This window comes from Cariama cristata, unplaced genomic scaffold (genome assembly GCF_000690535.1).
Source record: "Cariama cristata isolate BGI_N322 unplaced genomic scaffold, ASM69053v1 scaffold32646, whole genome shotgun sequence".
Classification (NCBI taxonomy): domain Eukaryota; kingdom Metazoa; phylum Chordata; class Aves; order Cariamiformes; family Cariamidae; genus Cariama; species Cariama cristata.
This window is the reverse complement of record NW_009622091.1, coordinates 17,680-32,785: the sequence shown is the minus strand read 5'-3', so window position 1 is coordinate 32,785 and position 15,106 is coordinate 17,680. Positions and strand designations below refer to the sequence as shown.

Below are 15,106 nucleotides of genomic sequence, written 5' to 3'. Positions count from 1 at the left end.
TGACCATGTGTGGCTGCCCCTGGGCCTCGAGGTGTGGGCCCCACCCAGGGTGTGCCTGCTCCCCACAGCCCCGGTACCACCCCACAGTGGCATGGCCGGGGCGGGTGTACCCTCCCTACCCTGCCGCCGGGTGTCTAATTTGGTGTGTCACAGGGTCAACTGGCCCTGGTGTGCCTTTGTGGCATCCCAGGGAGCTGTGCTGTGGCAGGGCGCGGCCCTGCCCCTGAGGTGGGCATGGCTGCCAGGTGGCTTTTGTGGTTGTGCTGGGAGCGGGCCCTGCTGTCACGGTTTGGTCAGGTGGTGCTGGGGGAAATACCTGGAGGACGACAGGCACAGGGCTTCCTGTAGGTCAGCACTTGGCAAGGTGGGTTTGGGTACAGTCAGTGGTGAGAAGCAATGCGTGCCTGTGTGCAGCGTGGGCTGTTCCAGCTGGGGCAGTGGTATGGTCCGCCAAGGTCCTGTGCTGTGTCCGTGTGGCACTGCGTGCCAACCTGGCCCGTGTTGTGGTAGGGTGAATCTTTGACCTACCATTGTGCAGGAGTAAATGGGTCTATATTCGGATAGCAGCTGTCTAAGCAGTGTCTCATTAGTAACTGTGGTCTTTACGAGCTCCTCTTTGGGTGCTTTGTGCCGTGTTGGTTTTGGGTGAGGTAGAAAAACTTTTTTTTTTAGCTGCTTGTTGTAATCAAAGATAATAGAAAAAACAGGATGTGAAGTGTCAGTGTGTTAGTATTAACAATCTGGTCAAAATCCAAATTTGGTGTTAACACTCTTCTCAATATTGCTAGTTCTCCTAGCAAGTCCCTAACTTGCCATAAAGTGTTGCTGTATGTCCTATTTCAATATCTGGATTTTAGTTCCTGATGAAAGCTCCTCTCAGTAGTGCAATACCTAAAGCTTCTAAAGTGCTTAAGGATCTTCTGGGTTGAAAGTATCTATTTACCCAGATGACTTGAAATGTGACAACACTGAAAAGATCTGGTGCTGGAAATATGTTATTTCTTGCCTTGTCTGCCCCCCCCGTATGGCTGTTTTGTGGTTCTCTTTGATACTTTATGTAAAAGATTGGTATTTCCTTTTCTGTCTTGCATCTTCCTTCACTGTGTATGTTCTGCCATGCCCTCCTCAAATATATTAATGTGACAGTTTGGGGGAGACGGGGGAATAATCTTTCCAGTAGTACTGAGATATTCGTCTTCATATCTTATCTCCTTATCTGAACCCGGCAGTGTAAACAGAATGTCCTGTGCACTATCTGTTGGACTGGCTTGGGAAATGGAGGTGGTTGAAATTGCTGCACAAGGGTTATCTGTCAGATCTTAAAGAATGTGACATAATACAATTATTTTCTGTCTGCGTTGAGTGCTTTTATACAGGCAAATGGAGAAGATGATTGTGTGGAGGGGATAAATCACCACCAAGATTAGAGTTATGTATTGAGGGGATGAACACTGTGTTTGTCTTGCATAAAACTTGTAATTATGGAAGGCTATAAAGTGGAGACAAAGGACTGAAACTTTAAAACAGATGGACGTACAAAAGTTTCTTAATTTATTTTGTTCTAGAAAAATGAGTTGCAGTAAGATGGTAGGTCTGATACTTTTACCTGGATTTGGAGAAAGTGCTCTGACTTTATTTGGAAAACTGTTTATGGTCTGTCTGTGTACAGCTTAAGTCCAGGTCCATAAAGCTGCTAGATAATGTATATTTATGAAATAGTGGTGTTGGCAGTTCGCTCAGCACAATGGAGTTAATGTAGCCTTGTGCCTGTAGAGAGCGGTCAGAATAAGAAACAGATCCTGCTTTTACCAATATAAATTATTAAGCTGGCTTGGCATGTCACACACTTGTGTGGCAAACATCTTTTGCTCTTGGCTGATCCCAGAAGCTGCTGGCCTGGGGTGCTGTGTGCTGAGCTGCTGGTGGCAACCGGTGCTTAAAATCTCACGTCTTTAAAGACTTCCAGTGCAGAACTGCTGTCATCCAAGCTTTCATCTGCCAAGAGTGATGGTCCCTCTCGCTGTGACCAGGTGAAAAGCAGTCACTGCTGATTTCTGTCTGGCAGATGAAGCCCATTATTGGGCTTCTGTTTGTAATTGTGAAGAGGAGAGGTGTCTCCAGAAGGGTGCTTGTCCTTCCTGTCTTTATCTAATGTTTCCTTATCAATAGTGGTATAGTGCAAAATGCCAGACACCCATCCTTACTGCTTGTGTGGCTGCTCAGTTCTCCAGGGCTTTCTGCGATGTCAACTTTGAGCAAGATCGAAGGAGAAACAGTGAATGGACGCTGTGGTAGTCACCTGCAAACTGGTCTGAGTAATGGGATCTTAGAGGCCTAACTGAAATATTACCAGTAGTAAATGTCAAGATCAAACATAGGGAGAAGAAACCAACAATGGCAATGTTGCTTGACAGTGTGTTAAAGCATGCTGCAGAAGACAGTCTTAAAAATGTTGTCCTGATACTGCTTTCAAAAATGTTTAGTCCTGGAGCTTTTCATATCATCAGCTGTACTTTGGTGAGACTAAGGAATGATCTAGCATAGTGTCAGGTTGCTGGCAGGTATGAGGAAATAATCCTTCTTCTGTATGTCTTTCCAGTAATCAGCTGGTGATTGCATCAGGGTTAAGTCCTTTGATGGATGTACAAAAGCTGTACTCTGAATATGTCTAATTGCTCTTTGAACCCCTTTCTGCTTTGGATCTCACAGTATCTTTGGCAGTGAGCTTTGTAACCTAATGTGGTGGTTGTTCCTTTTCTGCTGTTAAGCCCACTGCTCAGTAATTTCATCAAACGCACTTTCTTACGTGCATTGAGAGGTAACGAATGCTTGCTGTCTGTTTCTCCATATCAATCATGTCTTCATAGAACTATTATATCCTTATTTTCCTTTTTCAGCTGAAAATCTGAGTTATTTGGTATTTTTCTGAGTGGCTACTGTTTCATTCTTGTTATCTTTGTCCCCTTTCTATTTGCCTCTTCTGTGTTTACTATCCCTTTTAGATGGTGACACCAGAATTGCATAATAAATTTTTGTAGTGCTTTAACAGTAACTTGTTCTGCTCTTAAAAATGTTTTTATTGCCTCTTTTGACTGCTGCAGAGCTTTGGATGCTACTCTGAAGGTACTGGCTCACACTAAGCCTGAGGGTTTCTTGTTTGATAACAACTAAATAAATCCTGTCATGTTGTGTGTATAATTAGGGTTGTTTTTTTCCTGTATGCATTGCTTTGCATGGGATGATTTTGTGTTGCAGACTTAAAACTCATCTTCAGGGACTTCCTGTCTGTCGGGTGAGTTTCACTGGAGAAACATTGAGTTCCTGGTTTGTTTGGTTTTTTTATTATTATTTGGAGAAAAGAAATAAAACTTCCTCTCTCTAGTGCAGCTGGGATTCTTAAAGCTCTGGGACTTTCTGGACCTCTTCTTCTCACATTGTACAAATTCTTTAAGGAGAGAAACCTGGCATGCCAAACCCTTTCTCTGGAGGATGACAGAGCATCGTCTGTTTTCTCAGTTGTGAAGGGTGTTTACTACAGTCAGGCAGAGTTGGAGGGGCAGGTGTGCAGAATCAACCCATCGTTGAAAAGGTGCATTGGAGCAAAGGTGCTCCTGCTGTGTATGTTCTTTGGCTCAGCAGTTCTCCTTGCTATTCAGTATCGGCACATGTTGCTCCTATAGGAATGTTTGTTCTGATAACCCTTGCTGTGATTTCTCTTTAGGGTGGTAGCTTGCTAGTCAGGGCTCATTTTGTAGCTAAGGACTATCTGTTGAAAGAAGCAGATACTACTCAGTTGTTTGGCTTCTTCAATGCGGGGTTTTATCTTTAATCTTCCTGCAAAAGTTTCAAGTCTGATGCATGCCTTTTACGCTGTAATTTAAAGCCTACTGAAGATATTTTTACTGTCCCACAGCTTGTGATACCAGGACATGTGCAAGTAGGGGAAATGATGATCCATCATGAATATTTACTGGTGTAAATGCGTGTGACGCACACTGCATGTTGTCTGTGCAACTTGCACACATGCATTTAGTCAAGAACATGCGACCAGCAGCAGTGCCACAAATAGATGCTTCAGTAGGAAGCAGTGGTAAAGCTAGATCTTGTGGTAGGATGTGGTTAGAGTGCTGTCGATTCACGTTTTTACAGTATATACAGGTTAAGCTAATGTGGTAAAGCTTGATGTTTCCACTGAAAGAATGCTGCGTAAAATGCTGAATTGGAGCAGAAGTAGATGCTGAATGAAGGCTGGAAAAAACAGCGTGCTTCTGAGCTATGTATAGTGTTTCACCTATTTATCTCTTGGATGCCTAAAAATGAGGTACTTGAATTCTTTATTTTTGCCTCTTGAGCCCCAAATGATGTCCAGGGAAGGCTGGACTTTAAAAAAGCAGATTTAAAACAAAACTGAAGCACTACATTTAATAGACTTTTCTTTTGCATTTTCCAGGGGTTTTGTCTTTGTTCTTACTGGTTGGAGGAATTGCTTTAAAATTCCCAAGTTTAGTAAAATGAAGAAAAAATAATTTTTATATAAAGGGGAGGAGGGGGCACCTGCTTGCTAGATCTGACTGGACTTCAAACTGTCAGCTCTCCTGCGAGTCCTTTTTCCCTGGGAATAAGTCTCGGAGCGCACTGGAGCATGAGAGTAGATAGGACTGACACAAGTAATCACGCTCCGAGGGCCCGGGAGCACAGTGAGGTGATCAGCGCTGGCCTTTCTCTCGGAGCTTGCTTTGCCTTCTTCACTGGGGATTTCCAGTCATTTTGGAGCTGGTTTAGTTAGTGCAGCTCTGCCCTGAACTGCTAATCTAGAGAGTACATTTGTGATGGCATTAGTGAGTTGCTGTGCCCTGGGAGCTACAGCAGAAAAAGTGCTGCCTTCAGTTAGTGCACAGCTATTTATTTGCCTCCTCCCCTAGAAAAAGTGGCTTCAGAATGCGATCGTGTTTGATTGCTGTTATCCACAGTGATATGAAGTATTATTACTGCTACCTCTGTTGTGTTTTAAATGGCCAGTTGAAATGTTTGGGGAGCTATTGTGTTAAGATCGTCCGAGTAAAGGACTTGGTACTCTGCCTGCAAGCAGCATCTGGGAGCAATGGTTTCTGGTTCTCCACCTCGGGTTCAATTGTGGGTTATGTGCCAGTGAAGTCTGGGTGGCTTGATTTATTGGGTATGTTATCATATAACATAATGGAGGATCTGAAGTTTGGTACTGCTGATGCTGTTTAAATTAAAAGGCTACTTTCTTAAGTATTTTTCCATCATCTGCATGAGAAATAGAACTCACCCTGAGAAGATAAATAGTCTGGTTTGGTTTCTACTTGACAAAATTACGGCTTCTAGTCTTGAAGTGTTAAGCCTTTATGTACCATGGATTAACAGAGTGAATGATCTGAAACATGACGTTTCCTCAATGATGATCTGTCTTCAGTTGGTAACACTGGAATTGAGACTATTGTAAAGTATTCCTAAGGCTTTCAGAGTGGTTTTGGTTGGTGGCTTGTCTCATGAGTTCCCTCATCATTTAAGACAGGATTAATTTTGTTGAAAGTTTGTGATTTATGTAAAACTGTAAGGGGCTTGATTTTCTATTGCCAGGTGACTGATACTGTCACTTCCATCCACTTTGCATTGCCATAATACATTACTGTTCTGCTTTGGGAGCATTTGGAACCCACCTGACGCAAGGCAAACCTGCCATATGGTGCAAGAAAAGTTTCAACTTCAGTGTCTTTTTAATGCTTTTCAGGTTAAAACAAAAATAGAATCTCACTTCAGTGAAAACTCAGTATTTGTGGGAGTTTTGTCCAACTCTTCCTAATTTCACTGGTGTTCCAAACTAAAACTCCTGCAAGTAATCCTTGCTGATCATGTTGCTGGTTCCCAAATCTAACTTGGAGTCTGGAATTCAAGAAGGATCTGTGCACCCTACCTGATGTAACCACAACTAAGTGGCAGTAACATCAGCTGGGAGAACTTTGTAGCAGTGCAATAGTGGTTGTGTGTTTTTTTTTAAATCGGTTCCAGTATTCAGAGGCTGAGGTTAAAGTCCATTTTGCCGAGTGCTGTTTTAAAATGTGGGTGCATGGACTGGGGAGACTCAGTATCTTGCAGTGGAATTGATCTAGGAATGAGTCCAATGCTCAGCCTTGCAGAGGCATCCTGTTTCCTTTTGAGAGGAGGGAGGAAGGATAGATTTATCTGGGGGCTGATCCTTTTGTGGTCAGTGACGGGATGGAGAAGATCTAGCCTCTGCAAACCGATACAGAAAGTACCCTGTCTTTAAGTTGCTCGCTGGGTTCATACCACATTTTTGCAGTGACTGCTGTCTTTAAAGATTCTCTGGTAGATAGTTCTCGCTCTCCAGAGATGAATTGCTGATCTTAGAGCAAAATTACTGTGATATTTTTTTGTTTCCTCGGAATTTATGCTGTCATCCTCTCCGTGTACTTTTCTATGTGTCCTTTTTCATGGAACAGAGGCAAGAGAAACTTAGATCAAAATATGTAGCTGCTCTTTACTGTTATTTGCCTACTTCTGTGTCTGTGATAGTTCAGGATAAAGGTTTTGAGGTACCTTATGACCTCTTGGGAGGTCCCATTGCTGCTCCCCAATTCTCCCTGGTGGATAACTAGATTGTTAGCTATTTGGGGTGGAGGCCCAAAGTCACTTTTGTGTGATACAAGTGGGCTGGCTACTGGTTGAAAGGCAGTCTCCTTTTTTCCCCCCTTTATCTCCTGCTATGTTTAGCTACTTGTTTCCTCCTCATTTTGCTAATGCTAGTGTTCATGCAGATGCATGGTGAGACAGATTACGGAGCTGATCCAGCTGAAAACTAACCAATTTTAGTAAGGGAGTGGGAAAGGATTTGTTTGGGGAGTGTTTGCTGGTAATTGCTGGCACAGGGAGGCAATATGAATGAGGGGGAGGGAAAGACACTGCCTCTTCTGCAGCAGCCTGTGCTTATGTTGGATTAAAGTGGCTCTGGGCCCACACTCATGGTCATTGTTGTAAATTGGCTGGCAGTAATCTCTGCTGAAGGATGCCAAGCTCCTCTCATCATGCTTTTGAACCTGCTTGTAAGCACTGCTGTCTTCCTTGCCTCAGCTCCTCTCAGGCTGGTGCAGCAGCAGTCAGCCTGCAAAATGGAGACTTGCTGCAGTGCTGAGTTTGCGTCTCTGCTCTCAGCGATTCAGGGCACCAACTGACCCACGCTCTGGTGGCAGGCAAGTACCTGTGGAGTTCAAACTGATTTGTTTCTCTTTGTTTTCCTAGGTGATTTCTCTGGTCAGCTTTTAGCTTATTTGAGTCTTGGTCCAATATTCATTATTGTTGGCTTTGTAACACTCATCATATTCAAGAGAGAACTTCACACGGTGAGTCCTTCTCTCCCTTTCCAGCTTCTCCTTATGACAAAAGTCTCTTGCTTTCTCACCTGGCGTTCCTGTATTCACACTTCTTTTTCTCTCTTTAAAGAGTAAGCTTAGGTAACATAATCTTGCTGTCAAAGAACAGCAGGAGACACATCACCTGTACAGGTTAAAAGACTGCTTAGCCTTTGCTGATTTTTTTCTGTTACTCTGGTATATTTTGGGCATTATCTGTCCGAAAACATTGAGGGACTAAAGAATGCTGTTGCAGAGTGGGAACACTCCCAAGATCCAGTAGGATCATGGCACTAGTAGGTGTCTGCAAGATAGGTAGTAAATGCAGGAGATGATGTCTGTAACTCAGTAGGATGTGCTTTCTTTGAACTACTGAGACAGAAAAAGGGATACCAAATAAAACCTACAGATTCCCAGGGGAGTGGGTCTGTCTATAAGGGCTCCTGCCCAGCTGTGAATCACATACCAGGGACAGAAGAGACTTGCTTCTGTTCAAATGACCAATAAGGGACTTTTTTGTAACACATAATGCTTTCTGTCTGCTCTGACAGGTAGTTGGGAATCAGTTTAATGGATAAATTCCCTTTAGGAGGTATAAACCTCTTGCAACATTTGCCTTCTGTAAACAGATAAAATAGGGGCCAGTGAAAGGATTTTGGCAGCAGATTTCTAATATAGGGCCATGGTGTCATGGGAACCAGTAGCTCAAGGGACCTAGGAATGGGACTTCTAGGTTATTAAGGCAATGCTAGCTAGGAGAGGCAGCTGTTAAGTTTTGGCAGCCCAAAGGTTTCTTCTTGACCCAAAAGAGAGAATAAGCTAGAGTGACTGTTGCACAAATTCATAGGTTTTTTTTTTAATACTGGAGCTTGTTAGGTGTTGGTAACGAGGCAAACATTGAGGTTGATTTCCAGTTCTTTGTGGCAAGTTGCCACTGAGCTGGAGAGGGATGCTAGCTGACTTGCAGCAACCTGACCCATACCTCAGGATGTAGAGTGAAAAATTGCTTCATCTTCTGGAATGGAACTGAGTGTTAAGGAGGCAGAGTGTCATCACCAGCTGGGAATTTGATCACAGCAGCAGGACTAATTTAGGGGAGATGTATGGACTATGGAATTAGAGTGAAAATAAATGCTACCAGTTTGGCTCAGTTCACAATGTGACTTCATTTTAGACTGAAGACAGCAACTTCAAGATGAAAATACTCAGAGGGAAAAGCCAGAAAGCCTAAAAAGTCACCTTTTTTTAGCAATTTACCCAAATAATGGTGTGTGCACTCCCCCTGTTGGTTGTCGGGGAAAAACAATCCCTTAAAAGCTGCCCTGTTAAAAAATGTCACTTTCTACACTTGCTGGTGGAAGTATGCTAACAGAATTGCTATATGGTGTCATTTTTGTCTCTTTCTGTGCCATTTGCTGAAAAACTGCATATACACAATGTGTTGTCAAATACACAAAGTGGGCTGAAAAAGAATTGCTTTTCTTCCTCAGGTAAAGAATTTTGAAGCCATTGGTTCTAACTCTAGTAGTCAGAAAAGAAAATTAGAAACATATGGTTTGGGGTTTTGTCAACAGAGGGAGCTTGGTAAGTAGATGGATCTCTTTAGATAGGATGACACAGTTGTTTTGCCTTCACAGATCTCTTTCTTGGGAGGGCTGGCATTCAACGAGGGAGTGAACTGGTTAATAAAAAATGTAATCCGGGAGCCTCGGCCCTGTGAAGGTATGGTATGGCCCGTTGGTGTCATGGTGTTGGTTGAGTTTTGAGTGGAATGCTACCTGTCGGGGGGTTAGAGGGTGTTTTCCCATTTGCCTCATGTTGGCTTTGGATGTTTGGGTGTAAGAAGGCTGGCAGAGCCATCTAAGCAGAGACGTGTCCTGTGAACTCATGTGCACGTACTCCAGCAGAGTGGTCTGGCTTCACATCTGGAGTGTTCCAGCTGCTATGTACAGAGTAGACCTTGACCATACTCTTTCTTCTTCTCTTCCCAGAAGCCCATTCAACAGTGACCACAAAATATGGGATGCCGTCCAGCCACTCCCAATTCATGTGGTTTTTCTCTGTCTATTCCTTTCTGTTCCTTTATTTAAGGTAAAAATTCAATGTCAGGTTTTGGCTGTTAATATGTTGAAACACCTGAAATAGATGGCTCCCTTGCTGTGTGCCACTTCAGTGGCATAATGGAATTAAATGTGAGGAACTGCACAGTTTACTGTGGCTAGGGTGGATGAAGCATGTCTATCTCAATCTAAACGTAAGACTGTAGTTACCCTTGCTGAAAACTGAAGGGTAGGGGTGGGCCTTCTGTGCCTATCTGGGTACAGGTCTCCTGATTTGCTTTTTCTAAGCCATGATGATCCACCAGTGTGAGGGAAGAGGGGGAGGAATAGGAACGAGGAAAGAAGAGCTGCTTTCTCATGTGTCTACTCAGTTTTGTCAGTGGGGTTGTAACCTTTTAGGTAATACCTGTTGCCCACTTGCATGACCTTTTAGTTCATCTCCCTTACCAAGTACTGGTTTTACATGCTGTGCTGTGCTTTTCTGAAATTCTTGCTGGGGCATGGCTCTGTCTTGTGGCTCCACGTGTGGAGGAAGACAAAACTCACAGTTCCTCCTAGCTTTGTGGATGATGGAGGGACTCTGATGTCTTGGCTCCTTGTTGCATATGCTCAGCATGTGCCTTTCACATCGGTTGCAGTAATTGTGAACATTCTGCCTTCCATCACAGCAATCCCTGTTAACAGTTGGAGAGAGAGGAGTGTGGCTTTCTGGCTTCTCTTGAACTGCTGCCAGTGGGACAGGTTGCTGCTGGGATGGTATGGAGCTGCCCATGACCCCACTGGAGTAGCTTTCCTAGGGTTTCGGAGATAGTGAGAAGAGAGAAGGACTGCTCAGCTCCTTGCCACTGTGCTAATGGCTCTCCATCTCTTTCAGAATGCACCAAACAAACAATGCGAGGTTTCTGGATTTACTATGGCGACATGTGCTGTCCATCTGCCTCGTCACAGTGGCTTTGCTAGTCTCATATAGTAGGTATGGAGCAATTGTTTGTCTTATGCTCTCATACAGTCCTGTGGCCTTTAACAGCCAGCAGACCTGTCATTCCTTATCCTGCATTTCTGATCTAATTCTTGATGACTGTGTTGTAGAAGTCAGAGCTTTGAGGAAGTTGCTGTCTTGCCATGAGATCCTTCAAATAAGCAAAGATGCTACATGTGTGGTGCTTCACAGAAGCGTTTAAAGCCAGGATCAGCTGAGCTTGTACCAATTCCCCATGGGCTCCATTGCCGTGCTCTAGCCTCTCTGCCTTGCCCTCTTTCCAGCACTAATCGTGAAAGCATTGCACCATGCCTTGGCACACCAGCATCTGCAGCATGTGGATTGCTACAGTTGATCAATCTGATCATTTTGCTTGAGCATTAGTTAATAAAAACATATCTGGCTGTCTCACTTGCAAGATTTAGTTGTATTAGGATGAATAAAGAAAATGAAACTTTGATAATGATTTTTTCCCTTTAGTAGATTTAAATATATATATATATACACACATATAAAATGAGCTCCAGTGATTGGAAACCAGACAAATTCAGGCTAGAAATAAGGCCATGTTTTCCACAGGAAAGTAATTACCTGTTTGCACAATTGACTGTACACTAGAGCTGATTCCTTATTACTGGTTATTTTTAAAATTCTGACAGGACAATTTCATAAGAGATATATGGTTTAATTCAAATAAAAATTAATTTGAGGAAATCCAGTGGCCTCTGCTAGGCAGGGTGGTCAGATAAGATGATCTTAATGGCTTTATGATGTATGGGTGAAAAGAATTTTGAATGTGACTCATGTAGCTCGTGTGCACGGATAACTTAACGGACCATTAATACAGCTTTCTGAATGGCTGCAATCATGGTAAGCACACTGTGGTAGTGCAGCCTTTGTGCTGTCACATTTGAGAGCAGCAAATTTGTAACAAAAATGCTGTCTATGTTCTTAAAAGCCTTTAAGCCCCAGCTGTGGTAGCTTGAGGGGGACTTGTCCTGTTACTGGCTTTGGAAAAGTCTCTTGTGGGAACCAACAGTAATAGTTCCTCAGCTATCTGAAGATACATGAAGAAGAATGTGGAGGGTTATTGAGTTAAGCTCAAACTAGAAGTGCTCTAAGCTGAAACTGCAGTAGCAAGGAAGAGAGGTTTTTTCCCTCCCCCCCTTTTTGCCAGCTTTTTAATGAAAAAAAGAAAGATATCCACTTTTAACATCTGGAGGATAACTTGCTCGGAAAGTCTGAGGGTCCAGTGAAACATCAGCCCTTGAGTCATGCCTCCTTTTGTTTTAAAGCCTGTCTGGTAATTCTTCTCTTCCACTGCAGGGTTTATTTGCTTTATCACACCTGGAGCCAAGTCTTATATGGAGGTCTGGCGGGAAGCATTATGGCCATAGCCTGGTTTGCCTTCACACAAGAGATATTAACTCCTCTTTTCCCAAGGATAGCTGCATGGTAAGTCTCTTTATTCTGTGGAGGTTTTATTCCTGCAAGTCTGCATTCTGTGGATTGCCATTTTGCTCATTAAATGAGACCCTTGCAATTAGCTGGTAACACAGGTGCAATAGAATTACCTGGCAAAAGAAAATTTTCCTAATCAATCGGTGTAAAAATTGTACCTTGCATCTGAAGCAAAACAAATGGAAAGATACTTTGGTCTCTAAAATTTTAGTTGTAGCTGTGCAAGCCCTGACTGTAAATGGGCTGCTCAAACTTCTGTGCACAGCCTAAGTTACAGATATTAGAAATGAGAATTCCTGGGTTCTGTTCCAGTTTTGCATACTTACTGTTGTGTAACCTACTTGTTACTCCATGTTTTGTTCTGCGTGCATATACAAAGGACCATATATCCTTGCCTGCTGTGGATGTGGGAGAGAGGAAGTTTAAGCAACTGGTAACATTTGTAACGCCCTACTAAAGTTGTGAGGTGTGGGAGAGTGCTGGTGAACAGACCTCTCAGGACCTTTCAAGTGGAACAGACCTCTCTTAATGAATGTTTGATGACCTAGTGAAATTGCAAAGCCATTTAAATGTAATATAGTCTGGAAACACTGTATAAGGAAAGAAAAAAAAAAAAGCACAGAGGTGCTTTTGATTAAATTTAACAAGGAGCTCCTTTCCCAGACTGAAAGGTAGTAGAATAGTAATGTTAAGTCTGGAGCAGGTTTTGTGCTATTTTTTTATTTTGATCAAAATTGTAGTGTGGAGAAAAAGTCTAATTATTTCCTTCTTTCCACCATTTTGTCCATTTCCAGGCCAATTTCAGAGTTCTTTTTAATCCGAGATACCAGCCTCATTCCTAACATCCTGTGGTTTGAATACACAGTCACGAGAGCAGAGGCAAGGTGAGTGATCTTGAGGGGTGGAGGAGCTGTAGCTGGTTTGACTTGTCAGATGTAGCTATTAATTTATTTTCTAATATGTAGATAGCTGCTGTGGGTAGAATACTGCAGAGTAAAGAAATACCAAGTTGTAGGTTAAGTACTGCATCTGGAAGGTGAGTCTGTTGGGGAGTGTTTGAGATTAAAGGATGTTTCATTTAAATAGTCAGTATTTCAGCTCTGTAGCCCATGTTCTTTGCAAGCAATTGTTTCTAATCTTGCATCCACATGTGCGCTTGTGCACACTTAAGACGTGGTGGATGTTCTAGGACTGTAAAGAGTAGGAAGGACTGATGTCTCTGTAGAGTATGGTGGGGGCAGCTTTATTTTTGTGTGGAGCTAAGCAAAGCTTTACTTTAATCCACCTATCTTTTGCCCGCTGGTTTGCCACAATACCCTGCGATAGGGTTGGGGCCACCTCTCTCACCCCACCCTCTGTGTTGCCGTTGCAGAAACAGACAGCGCAAGCTGGGTACGAAGCTCCAGTGACTCGGGAAGTGTGGGACCAGAGTGCACGTTTTAACGGAGACAGACAAGAGCAGAGACCTGGGAGCAGCAAGGAGCCTTTTAACAGTCGGACCAAAGGAACAGGCAGGGACCATACCCAAAACCTGAAAGCCTTTGCTCTGCTTTAGCAGCTAGCTGGATGCTCCCTGATGCATGTGGGACCGTGCAGGAGTAGAAACTCATTTTCAACACAGATGCACATTGCCAGTTGGAATGTACCATCGTGTCTACGTCAGGGGAGGGGGGAGAAAATGCCTGGTGTCATGTTTGGGGGAGGGAAAACCAAAAATGAATCCTTTCTGTGACTTTTTTTTTCAGCATGAAATATACACACTATTTATTTATTTTTTTAAATGGAGCTATTGTTTTTGGGGTGGGTGAGGCATTGACTGTGTGTTTTTGTTTGGGTTTTTCTTTTCGGAAGAAGATGACAAAACTAATGTCAAGCTGATCATGCTCAATTAGGGCGTTTAATTTTTAAAAACTTCTTAGGAGGGAGGGGAACTAGGATGGGGTGACCTAGGCAGAAGGGAAAGGAAGACTTTCTGTCCTTTCTGCAACCAGTTGGGGAGATCAAAATCAATTCCAACTGCACTTTGTACAGATAGAAAGAAAGCCTAAAGATCTGATTTTTAACACTAGTGATGGTTCTGCAGGGAAGCCTGCACAGATATGATTAAGGGGAGTGTGTGTGTAAAACAAAGGAAAAACTGAAATATACTGACTATTTTTTTTCCACTGGTTGCTCCTGTTGTGTAATTAGCAAGAGTGTCTTTCTCAGTCTCTTCTAGGTGGCAAGATTATCATACATATCTCACATTTATTCCATCTCTTCCTTTACAATTCTATTACCTCAGGGTTGCTGTGATCTGTACAGCTTCTGTTATTGTACTGAGTGTGCTACTGATGGCAGTAGAAAGCCCATTGGTTATAAGCAGTGCTCTGCTCCAGTAAGAGTCAACCCAAAGCCTTACAAAATTCAGTTGCTAGTCTCTGTCTTAAGCACTGGATTTTTAATTTTTTTTTTCTATTAAAGCTTAAGGGAGAGATTCTTAAGAATGAACAAAGTGACAACCATAAATGAAGAACAAGGCAAACGACTATAATAACTAGCTCAGCTGCTGTCTGAATTATTTCTGGAAGAGTCCTGTTAGAATCCAACCATCAACTGGAGTAGTGAGCTTGTCCTAGCAGAGACTACTACCAGTTATTACAGTGGCTCGGTCAGGGTTCTGCAGTAGTAACCTTGAATGCCGAACTCCTACAAGCAAGTTTTGCTTTCCATCCTTCTTCTGTTCTGATTCTTCATTTGGCCAGTCAGCTCTCTGGATGCTGTGTCTCTGTGGGAGTGTGCCTGCCATCTGTGTGTGCTGGTGATGCCTACAACTTCTGTGATCCATGAGTTAACCTGGCAAGGGCTATACTCAAAGTGCTTCAGGGCTGTGCATGGACACTTTCTGTATTTATAGTACATAATGCAGCAGTTCAAGTGTAACTACAGAGAAGTATTTATTCAAAGCACAATTGACTTGAACTTTCACAGATAAAGGACAGCTTCTGAACTGGCTCAAAGGTCATCACTGTGCCTTCGATGCAGTCATGTGAGCAGAGGTAAAATGACTGTCACATCTCTGTCTTGCTGCCTGTTTTACTCTCTCCACTTTAATCAGACTCCTGCATTATAAAGCTGCTTGAAGTGAGACGTGTTTCTGTTCATCTTGATTATTTTTATTTTTTTTAAGTTTTCATCTGTGCCTGTTGCCATAGGGGTTTGTGTGTTTGTATGGA

General features: G+C 43.0%; 1 protein-coding gene across 1 annotated transcript; it reads left to right on the top strand.

Moving 5' to 3' along the window:
• Positions 1-7,281: 7,281 nt before the first annotated feature.
• DOLPP1 (dolichyldiphosphatase 1) lies at positions 7,282-14,160 on the top strand (the record flags this gene model as incomplete). Its single annotated transcript, XM_009702223.1, has 7 exons — positions 7,282-7,382; positions 9,029-9,113; positions 9,383-9,482; positions 10,326-10,424; positions 11,757-11,885; positions 12,686-12,775; positions 13,264-14,160. Coding segments are annotated over 7 exons (641 nt in total), but the record flags the coding sequence as incomplete, so codon positions are not given.
• Positions 14,161-15,106: the final 946 nt, after the last annotated feature.